At 33.5% G+C, this 17321-nt stretch overlaps 2 protein-coding genes and 1 long non-coding RNA gene across 4 annotated transcripts; 1 reads left to right on the plus strand and 2 right to left on the minus strand.

The window, feature by feature from the left end:
• Nucleotides 6855–8647, minus strand: LOC109330551 (protein ODORANT1-like). The gene is made up of 3 exons (XM_019564779.1): nt 8361–8647; nt 8142–8271; nt 6855–7842 (listed from the first exon to the last, which is right to left on the minus strand). The coding sequence occupies exons 1-3, from the start codon at nt 8491–8493 to the stop codon at nt 7032–7034; spliced, it is 1074 nt and encodes a 357-aa protein (XP_019420324.1). The 5' UTR covers nt 8494–8647; the 3' UTR covers nt 6855–7031.
• LOC109330552 lies at nt 13556–15215 on the plus strand. Its single transcript, XR_002105679.1, has 3 exons — nt 13556–13750; nt 14541–14722; nt 15128–15215. It is a non-coding gene; the product is annotated as an uncharacterized LOC109330552 (long non-coding RNA).
• Nucleotides 13914–15906, minus strand: LOC109330550. Of its 2 annotated transcripts, none has more exons than XM_019564778.1 (6): nt 15801–15906; nt 15586–15718; nt 15390–15493; nt 15111–15255; nt 14875–15012; nt 13914–14796 (listed from the first exon to the last, which is right to left on the minus strand). In XM_019564778.1, the coding sequence occupies exons 1-6, from the start codon at nt 15866–15868 to the stop codon at nt 14287–14289; spliced, it is 1098 nt and encodes a 365-aa protein (XP_019420323.1). In that variant the 5' UTR covers nt 15869–15906; the 3' UTR covers nt 13914–14286. The 2 variants fall into 2 exon arrangements, with proteins under 2 accessions (XP_019420323.1, XP_019420321.1); XM_019564776.1 differs by having other exon boundaries at nt 14869–15012.

Consider the following 17321-nt stretch of genomic DNA (forward strand, 5'->3'; position numbering starts at 1 on the left):
GAGTTTATGCTAGTTTTGATGCAAGCCAGATTCTTCCAATAGGTCTAAAGTATACTTCCTTTGATACAATACTATGCCTGCCTTTGATCTTGCAACCTCCATGCCCAAAAAATACTTCAAGTCACCAAGGTCCTTTATGCTGAATTTGTTATGTAAGATCAATTTGGTGTGATTGATTTCGGCAAGATCATTTCCTGCTAGAACTAAATCATCTACATACACTAAAATGGCAATAAAATGTTTGTCAGTAGATTTAACAAATAAAGAATAATCAGAATTGCATTTAAGGAAACCAATTTGGATCAAGTTGCAAGAAAGCTTATCGTGCCATTGCCTACTTGCTTGCTTTAATCCATAAATGGATTTTTCAAGCTTGCAAACAAGGTTGGAATTACTGATATGAAGCCCTGGTGGTATCTTCATATAAACTTCTTCTTTTAGATCTCCATGAAGAAATGCAGTATTGATGTCAAGTTGTTGCAAGTGCCAATTGTTGATAGCATCAAGAGATAGGAGGACTCTAATGGTGGTCATCTTTACAACAAGACTGAATATATCCATGTAATCAACGCCCTCTGTTTGTGTGTAACCTTTTGCGACTAACCTAGCTTTATACCTCTCTATGGATCCATCTGAGTTGTATTTGATTTTGAAAACCCACTTGCAACCTATGATTTTCTTATCAGGAGGGAGTTCTGTTAGAATCCAAGTGTAATTCTTGCCAAGGGCAGATAATTCTGTACTAATAGCCTCTTTCCAGCATTGATGTTGGATTGCCTCTGAATAAGTGGATGGTGTATGTGTGATAGAAATGGCTAGGGAATAGTGCCTAAAATTAGAGGACAAATGGTCATAGGTCAAGGTCCCGCTGATAGGATATTTTGCATTATGGTGAGAGGATTTTGTATTGGAAATTAGAGTGCAATGGTAGTCATTCAGATAAGAAGGAGGTTGTCTGATCCTTTGGGATTGTCTAATAGGAACAATATCTGGGTGTTGAGTGACAGGGATGGAAATCTGTTGATCTGTATTGTTTGGCATAGGTATGTGGTTTTCATCCAGTGAATAGGAGAAAACATCATTGTGATTTATTGGCAAGATAGGAGTATCTCTTCCAACACAGTCCTCAGTATGTGATGTAGTATGGTTGAAGGGAAATACATGTTCAAAGAATTTCACATTTCTTGACAAAAAAATCTCATTAGTGTTGAAATCAAGCAGTATAAAACCTTTTGTGCCACTCTTGAATCCCAAGAAAACACATTTCCTAGATCTAGGATCTAGTTTCTTTCTATTGGAAACTATAGTTGAAGCACAACAAAGACTCCCAAAGATCTTTAAGTTGGTTATGTTAGGCAATTTGTTAAAAAGTTTCTCATTAGGTGATTTATTTTTCAAAAAGGAACTAGGTTGTCTATTGATCAAGTGTATAACATGAGAAATTGCATAATTCCAAAAACACTTAGGTATGTTTGATTCAAATATTAAGGCTCTAGCTATGCCAAGAATGTGTTGGTGTTTTCTTTCAACAACACCATTTTGTTGTGGTGTTTCAACACAAGATGTTTGATGATTAATACCCTTTGAAGCATAGTAATTAGGCATGAGAAATTCTTTTCCATTATCACTTCTAATGTTCTTAACAGTAAGGTGAAATTGTGTTTCAATATAAGTAACAAACTGCCTAAGAAGTTGATTGATTTCAAGTTTTTGTTTCATTAAGAATATACAAGTAAATCTACTCATGTCATCCACAATAGTAAGAAAATATCTATGGCCAAAAGTAGATGGAACAGAAATAGGTCCTCAAATATCTACATGAATCAAATCAAAAGCATGAATGGAAACAATGTTACTATTAGGATAAGGCAATCTTTTCTGCTTAGCTAATTGGCAAACCTCACAAGGGTCAATGCCTTTACTATATTTCATAAAGGGAAATTGAGTTTGCATGGTAATCATTTTGTTATTAGATAAATGTCCCAGCCTAGAGTGCCAAAAGTGATGATTATTATTCCTGGCATATGCATTGATGATGTGAGATTTAGGATAATTCTTGCTATAATCCTTCAAGACATATAATCCTCCCATTTGTTCAGCTGCACCAATCATCCTCAAGGAGTGTGGGTCCTGGATTTGGCAATGATTGGTGAGAAAAGTTAGGGTGTAGCCTAAGGAGGTGATGAGTCTTGAGATGGATATGAGATTAAAGTTAAACATGGGGACATAAATCACATTATCAAGGTACAACAGATAAGAGAAGATGATTGTTCCAACATAATTTGCAATAACTTGATTGCCATTTGGCAATGTAATAGAGAGAGGTTTAATCCTCTTGTAGTTTTGATATGTAGATAGGGAGTGACAGGCATGGTCTGTTGCTCCACTGTCAAGGATCCAAGAGGTGGATCTTGATTCATGTGTCAATGAGATGCTAGGATTACCTGTGTTGTTTTGTTCCTTATGCATATGAATTGAGCTAGGGATAGATATTATCTGATTAGTATTGTGGCTATTCTGACTCATAGATTGTTGAATCAGTGATTTCAAGGCATGATGTTGGGCTGGTGTGAAGACCAAATCTCCTTCTGACTTGGCTTCTTTAGGAGTAGATTCAACTAGTCCTTCTTCATTATGAGAGTGATCATCATCTCCTTGCCCTATGTAGTTATGGATAATGCTTGAATTGTTTTGGTATCCTGGGGGAAATCTGTGCTTCTTGTAGCAAGAATCAGCTGTATGTCCAATCCTTTGACAAAAGGTGCAGGACTTTTGATTTCTCCCTCTCCCTGAGGAGTTGAATCTACCTGGTGCATTGTATATGTTGTTGTTGCCTCCTCGAATGATTCTTCCTCTACCTCTCTGTCTTGATTCATAGTTGGTGCTTGAGATATTAGCAGAGAAACTTGGATCCTCCAACAACATCTGTCTTTCTTGTTAGATTAAAGTGGAGAAGACCTTATTGATTGGTGGAAGAGGGTCTAACAACATGATCTGAGATCTGACAGGTGAGAATTGATCATTTAAACCTCTTAGGAAACAAATCACATAATCATTCTCTCTATATTTCTTCATAGTGGGAATCAAGTGGCAGGTACATTTAATCTCACATTCACAAAGAGGAATAGGTCTATAATTCTCTAACTGTTGCCATATTCCTTTTATTTGAGTGAAGAATCTGCTAATAGATTGATTTCCTTGTTTGATGGAATGAATTTGGCCAATGAGATCGAAAATCTAAAATATGTCACCTTGATAGTATCTCTCCCTAAGGTCATCCCAAATCTCTTTTGCATTTTCCATCCATAGTACACTCTGGACAATTGATGGCTCAATGGATTGTGTGAGCCAAGATACAATAAGGTTGTTGCATCTCTTCTAAGCAGTAAAAACAGGGTCGTTGAGAGGGGATCTTGGGAGAGTGCCATCAACAAATGCTAATTTGTTCTTGGATCTGAGTGGGCTGAATTGGGTTAATTTTTAACATTATTCTTAATATGTTACTTAGTTACCAATATATCACAAGTTCAAATCCTAGACTAATTATTTGGGAGTCTCATGCACTAGGTTGTCATATTCTCAACCTACTAGTTGATACTAAGAAAATGGCCGGATTATTTGACCAAAATTCATGTATAAGGCCATAATGCCGCAATCGAAAAGTTCTCCTTTAAATTGTATTATGTATTACTATAGGAACGGATTGTACGTGCTTTGTATTTCCCATGTGCTTTGCCAACTTTTCCCCTGATTCTTCATTGAGAGCATTGCATATTTTCATCCAGTATATAAAGATATTATCTCTGAGAATACTCAAAAACAGACAAATAACACATGGGCATAAAGATAAGAGAACAAAGAAATAAGAGCAACTCAAGCAAAGACATGAACCCACTTTTAAGAGTCTACTTATTCAAAAACCTTTGTAGCAACTTTTTCTTTGGACGGTCGAAAAAGAAAGCGATAGAGAGAAAGGTCACATAGAATTAGAGAGATGTTTGTATGTGTGATTAATTGCCTGGTCGGTTTCTAGTCAAAGACAACCTATTACCCTTAATACAAAGACATGCATGCCCGGTATTTTAAGGACACGTTGAACAATCAAGAAATGATGAATACGACTTGGTATATACTAAACCTTATTGGCGTAAAAATGACGAACATATTACATATACAAGAAAGGCTTCACCACCTACAAATTAATGCCAGCTATATGTGCTTCAAAAATATGTGGTTCAAAATGTAGGATTGACCGAAGTATATGACACATATAATTGGTTTGTGCTTGGATGATTAATGGTACCAAAATGTGAGGAATAACGTATTTATTGATGGTTCTTGGCACCAAAATGATTACAGATGTTTTATTGTCGATAATAAAAGTATATGATAAAAAGTATTAAAAAATAGATTCACATGTATTAAATAAATACCAAATACGGACTAATGACCTAAATATGAATAAAAGACTTTATCTTACACGAGATTTTGTAATATTTTTTCTTCAACCACAAAAATCCTTGATAAAGTCAAACTCTGTCATGCTTCTATTTGAAAATGGTGGTTATTTAGACATACAATTTCATATTGCAATAATTTATCTTTAAATTGTTAAAATTTTAAATATATCTGACCTCGTAATCAGACTTATGAAACTACTATCTTAGTGACATGGAAAATGGGCAAATAATTTGTGGAGGGTCTCATGTGCACATCGGAAGAAACTTATTTGAAAATTGATGTATAAAATTTAGGAGTCTAGGCAAATTAAGGCTGTCAATGTTGGATATAAAAATACCATTTATAAAGATAGACACATTTCAATTTCTTCATGGTTGTTTCAAAAGTAATTCAATCTCTCTAGCTTTGAAAGAAATTTTCGTTTTCCCTTAAACTCAAATTGGTGTAATTTGTACTTCAAAAGTTGAGAATTTATCTTGCAACAAATAATTTTATCTTTATTCTTCACTTATTTTTTATTACTCTCTCTCTATATATATATATATATGTATGTATGTGTGTTTGGGGTAATAAATCCTCCTCAAAATGAAAGAAGAACAAATTGAAGTCGAAAATTGTTAAGGAAAATAACATTTCCGTATCTAAATAGCTATGAAGGTCTAGAAAAAATAATTTTGAATGGATTTAATCCCAAATAACTTTAATGGGAAAAATATCCTAAGATATTAAATATTCTAGTAGAAGGTGAACTGAGGCACGTTAAGTCACGACTCACGAGGCCATAATGGAAATGATCCACACTATATTCTGCTCCTGCTGCATCCTCACTATGCCAGTAACATCATCCATGCATAAAAAAAATAATTTGGTATTTCAAATAGGATAACCCAGTTTTTTTTGTTGAGTGAGTAAAAAAGTCACTAAAGTAGGATTACTCCATCACGTTGATTTAATGGTATAAGATCTTATTAACTTGAGAGTAAAACTTATTAGGAGAGACAACCACAAATACCAAAATGAATTAATTCTTTAGGAATGCTATTCTTAATAGAACCAAAAAAGTAGAAGTCATCTTATATTATTAATTCTAGGTGTCTCCAATGCTGATACAATTAATATGATCATCCATAAATCTAAGTTTGGAACCCTCCAGAAAAATATATAACACAAGAAACACGCCATGATTTTCAATGAAAAGCAACAATGCTTTGTAAAGTGGGCTCTACAAGAGTGTACATATTGCTGTATCACCGTTCGTGCATGGCCACGTAGCATTTAGTGTTTTGGTCAAAAACCCCATGCAAAATGGTGTATACTATATTACTTTATTCGCTATCACTACGTGAAAAGACAGTAATCTATTACAGGTGTCCCAGACAGGTGTCAACCCCACGTGTTCTGCCGTACATTTTCCGGTTACCATTCCGGCATTTTGGACACAATGTTTGAAACCCTGAAATCTTTCGTCAGTGTTTCAAATCATTTATCCATGACCTCACTTACTTCTAATTTGATTACTCACTTTACTTTCTATTTTTGAGTTCTACTTTCTAATTCAAGATGGTGCTTCCGACCAAAATATTAACAACACAAGAGACAAAATAAATAGAAAAGTAGCTTTTGTAGTGTTGTATATTGATAAAATATTGATAACGTATATTATTTTAATTTAGAAGTAATACCACTAATCTGTTTTTTGCTGCTTAACGTGTCAATGAATAACAGTTAAAAAAAAAACTATAGAGAATATGAAAAAATATATATATTGACAACATATTTATATTATTTACCATTTATATTTAATTATTATTAATTTTATAAAAAAAAGTAATATAGATAATAGTAAACGATGTACTGAATGTGTATTAAATTGACTTTATAATTTTATTAGATATGTTGATTTCTTTTTTTTGGCAATATAGTCAAATAATATGCTATTTTGCAACAACTATTGATCAAAGCTTGCAAGTTTTCTTCTTGGGAAAAGAAAGGGAGCCTTACAATTTCTTTCTCTTTTTATTCTTCTTTTCTTTCACCACAAAATATAGCTATCATTTTTTATGTACAAAACTAAACATTTCTATACTGAAATGATTTATAAATATTTCTACACAGTTCACTTTACACACATATACATATATTATGGAGAGAGAGGCACCAGTGTCCATTTTCAAACCCACTGCATCATTTTCGATTTGCCTTGAAGTGATGTAATTTTGTTTTTGTTCACTTTATTGTTTAAGTAATCCTATTGATATAATAATGAGTTGCTAATCTAAGGAGGGAAAATTAACGTTCATGCACAGTACCATAGCAATAATAGAAACGTTAGATGGATAAATAATTGCAAGAAGATAAGCACCTACTCCTAACACAGCCAAAATAAGCATCAATGAACAAAGTCAACCTATCAATAATATTAAAAAGATTTACGAAATTTTACAACTTACAACTATCGAACAACACGATCGATCAATAGTTACGTAGCTAGCTATAGCTAGCCAATGAAAGGAAAATAATCAACCCTTTTGTTCGATTCAAATTTCGCTTCACACAACTACTTGATAAAATTACATGATCTCATTCACACCTAGAATATTTCTGATTTCATATCCCAATATGCTACTGCTGACATAGCTTTCTCTCTCATCCTCAGTGCTACTCCCATTGATATAAGTTGAGTTTGAGTTCAATGGTTTGGGGCTTGATGTAGGTGTTGATAGAACTGAAGTGAAGCTAAAGTTCTGGTTACTGTTATTGGAATAGAAAGTTGAGGTTTCGGACACAAGAGGGTCCATAATATTTGTAAGATAATCAGAACCATAGTAATTATAGCTTGGTAATTGAGGGACATAATCTTCATTAATAGCAGTTCTTGAAGCAATTTCATTGCTATGCCAATCACTCATATGAGAATGTTGTTGGGAACTAAAGTCATTGAAATCTGATGGGTATTGGTTCATATTGGATTCAACCAATTGTGAATGAGTCAAAGGCAATGAAACACAAGGGGTGTGCTCAAAGTTTTGGATTTGGTTCTGAAATTGTGTACTGCAGTGCTGGTTCTCTTGATCACCATTTTGAGCACATTCCATGTTGGTAGGGTATTGACCTTGATGAGAGGAGAAGATCGATGAAGCCAACTTTAGAAGCTCAGGGTTCACCATAGGCTGCATACCAAGTAGCCTTTGGATGTTCATTTGTGATGAATCATAGAAAGATGAACTTAGGATGGAAGAGAGGTCCAATAGGTCAAGTCTTGGGCTATGTGTCACAGGATCTATTCCCATCCTTAACAATCTTTTTCGAATGTGAGTGTTCCAATAGTTCTTGATTTCATTATCTGTTCTTCCTGGCAAGCGAGATGCAATGGTAGACCATCTATAATTAACACAAAATCTTCCCCATTAGCATTTCAATGAATCATAACATTGGGACATAATGTTTTCTTATTATGTCAATTGTCTATAAAATAACATAAGTAAATGATAATTATTTATATTATTATATGAGAGTTGATCCACTTAATTGAGGAGTAAGTTAAAAAACACACACTATATTTTAGTCATTTATTATATGATTTTTTTTAATTTAATTCTGGAATAATCGGATATGTTGCAATGTACCATGCATGTATATTGAAATTGATGAAAAACAAAGTAGCGAATAAGAGTCTTTACTTGTTGCCAAGAATACTATGTAGCTGTATTATTGCTTCCTCCTCTTCAAAAGTGAATCGACCTCTCTTTATATCTGGCCTGAGATAGTTTGTCCAACGAAGACGGCAACTTTTTCCACACCTTTCCAATCCTACTCAATGAAAAATAAGCAAAATATATAAATTATAAGAATCACTAATTTGTTTCTAATGTTAATTTTTTGCATAAAATATAACATACCAGCATTTTTTGGGAGTGTTCTCCAGTTCCCGTAGCCATGTTTTTGAATGTAATCAACGAGTTTCTGGTCTTCTTCTGGTGTCCATGGTCCTTTCTTAAGGCCATTCTTGTCACAACATGGTGCTCTCCCCATGGTGATGCTATGTAAGTTGGATAAGCTAAATATATAGTTTGAGCTAATTAATTAACTAAGCCACTTTTTGTTTAATGAGATAGAAAAAGAAGGAGAAGTTTTGGAGGCTTGAGAAAATAGACAAAGAGATAGAGATGAGAAATGAGTTATATAAAGGGGACACAATGGCACGTACTTGGTTGTTGTATAAATAGAAACATGAGATGAGGTGTAAGAAGCAGAGAAAAGTCAAATGGTTTTGGTGCCGTCCTCTATTATCTCTGGCTACGTGTTTCCTTCCTATTGTATCAATGTAGTAACTCTTTGGTAACTTGATGCCTTCTGTTTGGACATGAGCACATGAAATTTTCCAGATGAGATTTTGATTGAAAATCTTCTATTTTAAAATAATGGTGTTTCTCTGTCTGGGCAGAATTTTGTTAAAAAGTGTAAAAATAACAGTTTTTATTTTTATAATTTTTTAATATCATTTTTTATTAGATGAGGACATGAGTGAGAATAACTCATCCAACTATGGGATTCTAGTTCTTTAATTACTTGGTTTTTGGCTTCATAACAATAATATGATTAAGGAAAAAATCCAATGTAAATAGATAAAGTGCATCAAAATATTAACCACGTAGTGATCTAAGGATCACTTCAATAACTTTCTCATTTTACAGCTCACTTAGTCACTTCAAAGAAAAGAAATCTCCATTTGAGCTCAATTTTTTATCTTTATATTATTTGTTCCCACATCTTTCTTCTCATTTTATTTATATTGTTTGTGTTACCATTACAAGAAAATCGGTCTTTGATGAAGCTAAATTTGAAAAACTAACATGAGGGACAAATGAGCATCGGACTTCTGTTGTCCTCAAGACCGAAACTATTTTGGTTGAAGCAACATTAACTCACAAGTGTTAGTATAAAAGTTTATACATAATAATTATATCATCTATCATTTATATGTATTACTTTTATTCAAGGGTTAATAACAATTAAACACGAATAATATAAAACTCATATATTGTCAGCGTGTACATTATTTCCACTTTACTTCCATCATTTCAAAACCGACAATATCAGTATTACCTTCCTGGTTGACTTTGACTCATAATCTTAATCTTATTTGTATGAGATCATCCTACTTCAGATTTGAAACCAAGTTTTGACGCCATACAAATTAAAAACAGAAATCAATTACACAATATCCATATCTACAAGGTCATAAGGTAATTAAATAGTTAGAGTAGATGGCAGAAAGAGTCTAGCGGTAAGTAGATTGGGAGTTCAAATCTCATTCAGTATAAAATATTAACGTAATAATATTTGTCAAATAAAAAAACATAATATCCATATCTTAGCCCTCTTAAAAACTATCCCAAACTGGCCACAAGAAGGGGGAAAATTAGTAAACTTAGGTAAAGTTTGCAGATGCTTTTATCGGTCTCTAAAGATTTTATTAAAGTTTGAACCTTCCTGTATATTGTACCAGTGTGCATCCAAGTATTGAACCATTTGCCTTAGGGTTGTTGCTTCTATCACATTTTAACCTTCCCTATAAAAATAATAGTAGAAATTAACCAGTTGGCATTAACCATAACAGAATGACAGTGGCAACTCTCAGACACAAGGTTGTATGTGTTCTATTAATTTCCACAAAGCTTACTTGGTGTGATTCACATTTGTTGCAGCTGGTAATCTTACCAGCATTATATTGCTTCCAATAAAACAAATGGTTTACTAAAAACTTCACCATGATCAAGGATGTAGTACTATTATACATGGAAGAGTTGATAAGCCAAGTTCACACATTAACTACTAAAAGGAACTAATCTGAATTCTTTAATCACAGCTAATGTATAAAACCATTAGTCAAAGGAAATAAAACGTTTGATAAATAGAAACATAAACAAAACAGAGAGAAGACACAAGAAGGCACTAATGTAAGTATGCACGTATCTTCTTGTTAACACAAAAAGTGTCTAATTTCTAAGTTCAAAACAAATTATGTCATTTAGACCCCTGCTTAGAGAGAGTATTCAATATGTACCAAAAAGAGAGAGTATTGAAAAGGGCATGTCCCATGCTTAAAGATTTTGTTAGATGTCTCTCATTTCTATGCCTTAAAAGAATTTTATGACTATTTTATGGCTCTCTTTAATGGTATTTTATGTCACTTTTATGACTTTGTTTCCAAGCATCCAATGCTTCATATCCAAGATACCAAGACTTTGTTTGCCTATAAAAGGACACATATAGAGAGCTTCAAAATCATCTTCACAACACACAACATCTCTTTCATTTACACATATATTGTGAGTGCATTCTTGGTGAGAATTCTTGTTCCATTTGAGAGTATTTGTGAGAAAAAAATATTGTCATTTGTCCTCATCATTATAAGAGGATTTCTTGTACTCTTCTTTTTTACATAGTGGAATTTTGCTCTTGATCGCCCATGGTTTTTTTCCTCTCACACTGAGGGGTTTTTCCACGTTAAATCTTGTGTGTTATTTTCTTTATCCTTTACTTGCTTCTCTTTTGTTCTCAATTGATTCAATCCTGTGCTTCCGCATTGTGCTCTAACCTTAACAAGTGGAATCAGAGCTCTTACTAAATTGAGAATTTCAAAATGTCTGCAAAATTTGACATTGAGAAGTTTGATGGCAAAATTAGCTTTTCTATTTGGCGAGTCCAAATGAGGGCCGTTCTTATCCAGAGCGGATTAAAGAAAGCTTTAGATGGGAAGTCAAAGAAACCAGTTTCCATGACCGATGATCAATGGGACGAGTTGGATGAAAAGGCGCTTTCAACAATTCAACTTTGTTTGTCGAAGGAGGTTCTTCGTGAGGTTGCCAATGAAGAAACCGCTGCGGCTTTGTGGCTGAAGTTAGAAACTTTATACATGACCAAGAGCCTCGCAAACAAGCTTCGTCTCAAAGAACGGTTATACACCATTCGTATGGTTGAAGGTACTCCTATTCAAACTCATCTTGATGAGTTTAATTCTATTATTATGGATATGCAAAATATTGATATTAATATTGAAGATGAAGACAAAGCTGTTTTGTTGGTTGTCTCTTTACCTTCTACCTATAAGCACTTCAAAGAAATCATGTTGTATGGAAATAATGATACCTTATCCTTTGAAGATGTTAAATCTAATTTATTGTCCAAAGAAAAATTTGATCTTGAAGTTAATTCTGTGGACAAGGGTGAGGGCTTAAGTGTTCGAGGTAGAACTCAAGAAAAAGGGAGTACCAATTATAAAAAGTTCAGATCCAAATCCAGAGGTCGCAAATCCAACAAAACTTGTCGCTATTGAAAGATACCGGGGCATGACATTCCTGATTGTTTTATCTTAAAGAAAAAACAAGAAAAACAAGATAAGGGAAAATTTCAACAATCCTCTGAAGCTGCTAATATTGAAGCCAATTCTGACGGTGATAATCTTTTATTTGTTGTCTCTTATAATAATAAGAGTAAAACAGAATGGATTCTTGATTCTGGATGTACTTTTCATATGTGTCCTTATAAGGACTTATTCACCACTTTTGAACATGTTGACAGTGGTGTTGTTTTGATGGGCAATGATACCCAATGCAAAGTTGCAGGAATAGGTACTATTCAGATCAAGGCTCATGACGGTGTTGTCAGAACCTTGGCTAATGTCCGCTATATTCCAGATTTGAAGCGGAACTTAATTTCTCTTGGCACCCTAGAGTCTCTCGGGTGTAGGTATTCAGCTGAAGGTGGAGTTCTAAAGGTATTGAAAGGTGCTATGGTATTATTGAAAGCTAACCGGATTGGTAGTTTATATGTCTTGCAAGGTTCTGTTGTGACAGGTTCAACAGCTGTATCTTCTTCAATGCATGATAATGACATTACCAAATTATGGCACATGCGCCTGGGCCATATGAGTGAAAAAGGTATGCACCTTCTAAGCAAACAAGGTCATCTTGGTAAACATGGCATTGGTAAATTGGATTTTTGTAAACATTGTGTTTTTGGGAAACAGAAAAAGGTTAGTTTCTCCACTGCAACTCACCGTACCAAAGGTATTCTTGATTATATTCATTCTGACCTTTGGGGGCCTTCTAAATTTCCTTCTCATGGAGGATGTCGCTATATGATGACCATCATTGATGATTTTTCTCGCAAAGTTTGGGTTTATTTTCTGCAGCATAAAAATGAGACTTTCTCCACTTTCAAGAAGTGGAAAACTCTTGTTGAAACCCAGACAGGGAAGAAAGTGAAGAAGCTTAGAACAGACAATGGATTAGAGTTCTGCAATGGTGATTTTAATGAGTTCTGCACAAAAAATGGTATTGCTAGACACAAAACTATTCCAAGAAATCCTCAACAAAATGGTGTTGCAGAACGGATGAACAGGACTCTACTTGAGAGAGTTCGTTGTATGCTCTCAAATGCTGGGTTATGGCATCGGCGTGAATTTTGGGCTGAAGCAGCATCTACTGCTTGTTACCTGGTTAATCGTTCTCCACATTCAGCACTTGATTTCAAAATCCCAGAAGAAATTTGGTCAGGTAATCCTGTTGATTATTCTAACTTAAGAATCTTTGGATGTCCTGCTTATGCACATGTTAATGATGGTAAATTAGCTCCAAGAGCTGTTGAGTGCATATTTCTTGGTTATGCATCTGAGTCTAAAGGATATCGCTTATGGTATTCTGATGCAAAGTCACGGAAATTAATTCTTAGCAGAGATGTGACTTTTAATGAGGATGCATTTTTATCTTCTGGAAAACAATCTATTGTGTCTTCTTCTACTAGTACAGGTAATCTACAGGGTACTAGCGAGAAGGTGGAGTTGATAGTGAAACCTACAGTTCCTAATGTTGATGTTCCATCTTCCTCTACAAATCAATCTAGCATTGATGATCATTATGTTGATTGTGATGACAGTACAACTTCTCCTATTCATCAGCAAGAAGATGATTATTGTATTGCTCGAGACAGAACCAGAAGACTAATTAAAAGGCCAGCTAGATACACTGATGGTGATAATTTAATTGCTTATGCANAACATTAGATGATTCTTTTAAGGTGCTAATAATTATGTTCTTTGTTTCAGATTGTCTATAAAATTGGTATGCCTTACTTTTTGAAATAATAAGACTTTTTACTGCTATGTTGACTACATTAATTTTCAGCTAACCAAAGTTTGTTTAGGCTCTTAATGACGCAGAGAAGTTGTTTCAAGATGCTATAGACGATTCAATACCTTAAGAGCAAGAGCTATGCTGCTATATCTGTAAGTGATTTGCTGTTATATATTTTTCATTTCTATAAGTTCACCTTTTTGTAACTGTGACATCTTTAAAGCTATTTACTAATTGTGTAATGCTTAGATTCTAATTTTTTGGGCAATGCATGGAAAATATGAGACTAGCACAAATGAAATAGCGGGTGAATACGAGAAATAACATGAGTTTTACATTGCATAATTACACATATAAATAAAGGAATATGAAACTAGCACAAATGGTTAGATTCTAATATCATGCATGTTTATAAAGGAATGTGATTAAAATCCTAGCCTAACCTTGAGTTGTATAGCTATAGATGGACATAAACCAATAAAACTATTTGTCATGGCTATAGAAGCTGAAACTAAATAAGAATCATAAGTCATAACTAAATGACTAAGTTTCAAGCTTAACATAAATGATTGTGAATTGTGAAGGTGCATTCTTTTATCCTTAGTTACATTCTTTGAAGTACCAGTTCCGGAGCATGGTACCTGGTACGTGTTACGTTTGTTAAATGATGGAACTATGTAACTATGCTTTATCTCCCTCTGAGAGCGGCAACACGAGCTGCCAAGTCATCATAATCCTCCGGTAGATTAGGATGCACACGCCCTCTACCAACCTTGAACTCTTGATCTAAGGACATTTTTCTTGCATGCCATGTTGATGTTTCTACTGCATTTGTGGGTTCAGTAGGAAGAGATGTACCTCTCACATATGATCTTTTACCCTTTCTGTTGCATTTCATTAAATTGTTTTTACCTCTATCTATTGTATTTTGTTTTCGGTAAGGTGGTGGAATAAGCCAATAGGAAGATGGGCTCTTAATTTGTACTTCATCATCAGAAGTGCTTCCCAATGAAATTGAACTAGATTTTGTGCCATCCATTGATGACATATCTGTACTTGCTTCATCTTCACTACTGCTTTGTTGAATCCATGTTTCACCATTGAAATCCTTCTTTCCTTGAGAGGTAGTGTTTCTTTCTTTTCCTTTAGACTTATTGTAATCACTTTCATCTCTGTGTTTATCAACCTTAGTCCTCTCCTGAAGACAATAGTATTATTTCATTGGTAGTTGTATCATAATCAATTCAAACTAGTAAATTTGAAGGCTTACTATTACTCCATGTAGAGATTGTGCATAAAGTGTTTTCTCCAAAGCCTTATCATCCCACTCTATAGAGAACTCTTGTGCTATATCATACAATAATTTAATCTTCATTTCTCTTGTTGGAGGATCTCTGCTCAACTTCTCAACAAACTAAGGAAAATAAATTATTCAATTTTAGATACAAAGTTTACATTCACATGAAAATTATGAATAAGTATGTGCTATAAGGTGTGTTATAATTGGTTTACCTCTTTATTTATATAAGGTTCAAGTGAATTCCCAAATTTCTGAGTAAACAAAGTTCTGAAGTCACGCAATTCTGGCAAATCAGCAAATCTTGCTGCAGCATATATCAATGATGGTATAGCTTCTTTGCATTCATCAGGACAATCCCTGTTTAAGAAGGTTAGAATATTGTCATTATAAATCCCGTAAATGCGTTACAAATACAACAACAATCAACAATCGAGTCTTTATTCCACTATCTGAACAATCGAGTCTTTATTCCACTATTTGAAGAAGCATACCCATTTTTACTCAGCTCTTCAACATGATCTGATATGCATTCAACAAACTTTGCAATAAGTTCATAGCAGGATAACAATTTTTGCTCGAATAGAAGCTCTGCAACCTGCATCAAGTGCAAAGACTTAATAACGATGTTCTAAATTCATTGATGTAAGACCCATCAAGAATGTTGAAATATTAAATGATTTTTTTTACCTTTGTATATGCATTATAGTCATGGCCATTCTTAAGAAGTTCAGCAATGTCACTCTTCATAAACTTCTGAACTGCTTTCCTCTTCTTTTGGATTATCTCTAGCCTCATATTTATAAACTTCACATAGGATATGCTGTGTTTTCCAAAATAAAAATTAGGAAGGAAAAAAAAACAACATATTCCAAACAAACAGAAAAAGTTAGTGTTGTTTTTACCATTTTGTATAGAATTTTGGCTTCATTAACCACTGAAATATTTGTGTCCAAGAATTTGAAGAGGACATATTGGTAGAAAAGGAAAAACGGGGTTTCTATTTGTATTTTTTTATAAAGGAAAATTATACTAAAATGAGTATAAGGGGATGTCCACCCGTTATAAAAAGGATCATTTTGACAACTTTGCATAACTTAGCATTATACAAAGTTTTGGATCCATATACCAATTTGCAAAAGATAAAGAATTTTGAGGTATAAAAGAGGTACACCAAATCCAAAATCTAGTTTGAATTAAATCAAACAAGTACAGATAGCTCGAGTCATTCTCGAGAAAGTTCACTTCATTTCTCAAATATTTGTTTATTTTGATGTATTTGTATATTTGAGGCTATGTTGTGGTTAAATATAGATGTAAATGTTTGAGAATGAACATAAAATTAAGGCAAGAATAAGTATTAAGGAGACCTCAAAGAAAAGAAATGGAACTAAGGAGAAGCTATTTGGACAAATAGGTAAAACATGAAAACCCAAGAAAGAAAGATACAACAAAAAAGACTCAACACTCAAGTAATTCTTTGATTATATAGAAGGAAAATGCAAATTATGGAACATATAGAGAGAGAGTATTGTTCAATGCATATATATAAGAGTATAGAGCAAGTTTGTATAGAAAATATTTTGTGAAGAAAAAATATTGTGACAATTTTTAGACAGCTTTAATTTCTACAATGAACCTTACATTATAAAAAAATAGTTATAAAAAAAGTGATCAGAATTTAATGTCCAACTAGCATTATATGGTTGATACTCAATCCAGTCATGTGATGTTACAGCCGCAATAAGACTTTATATAAATATCCATGCATTTAGGATTTAGTTGGTTAATGATGAAAGTTCCAACATAACTAAAAAAAGACAACCAAAGTCCAATATAATGTGTGAGACCAACAAGACATTGGTTAATGAATGGTTTCTCTCTTTGTCTGAATTAGTGGATTAACATAGACAACAACATCCCAATATATGGATAATAAATTGTATATACTTCAACTTTTTCTCAAAATGTCTTTCTACATAATCTGTTTTTACCCCTTCATGTCCACATTTTACAGTGTAACAAATTGACATATATGATTCATAATCTTCCCCTACAGTATTAGACAGCTTCCTCTTTAATTATTTACAACATGCATCAATTATGTTCTATTTGATAAGACTAAAGAAGCACAATTCCATGGAATTATTCTAAAGTTTTGTGTTTTAAACCATCCAAATTAAAGGTGGCCATAGTTAATACTTAATTTTGGGCAGAATTAAAATAAATTATAATCAAAGAATGAAATATTTGTTATATATCATGGTTAGTGCTTCCAACTTTGACAATCATTTGGTATATAATTCTCATTAGTTAGGTCTAAACCACAATCGTAACGTAAAATTATGGTTATAGTTTATGACTAACTAGCGTGTCGACATACATTTAATGATGATAAACACTTCGCGTAAACAAACATTTCATAT

The sequence above is a fragment of the Lupinus angustifolius genome, chromosome LG17, assembly GCF_001865875.1.
Source record: "Lupinus angustifolius cultivar Tanjil chromosome LG17, LupAngTanjil_v1.0, whole genome shotgun sequence".
Lineage (NCBI taxonomy): Eukaryota > Viridiplantae > Streptophyta > Magnoliopsida > Fabales > Fabaceae > Lupinus > Lupinus angustifolius.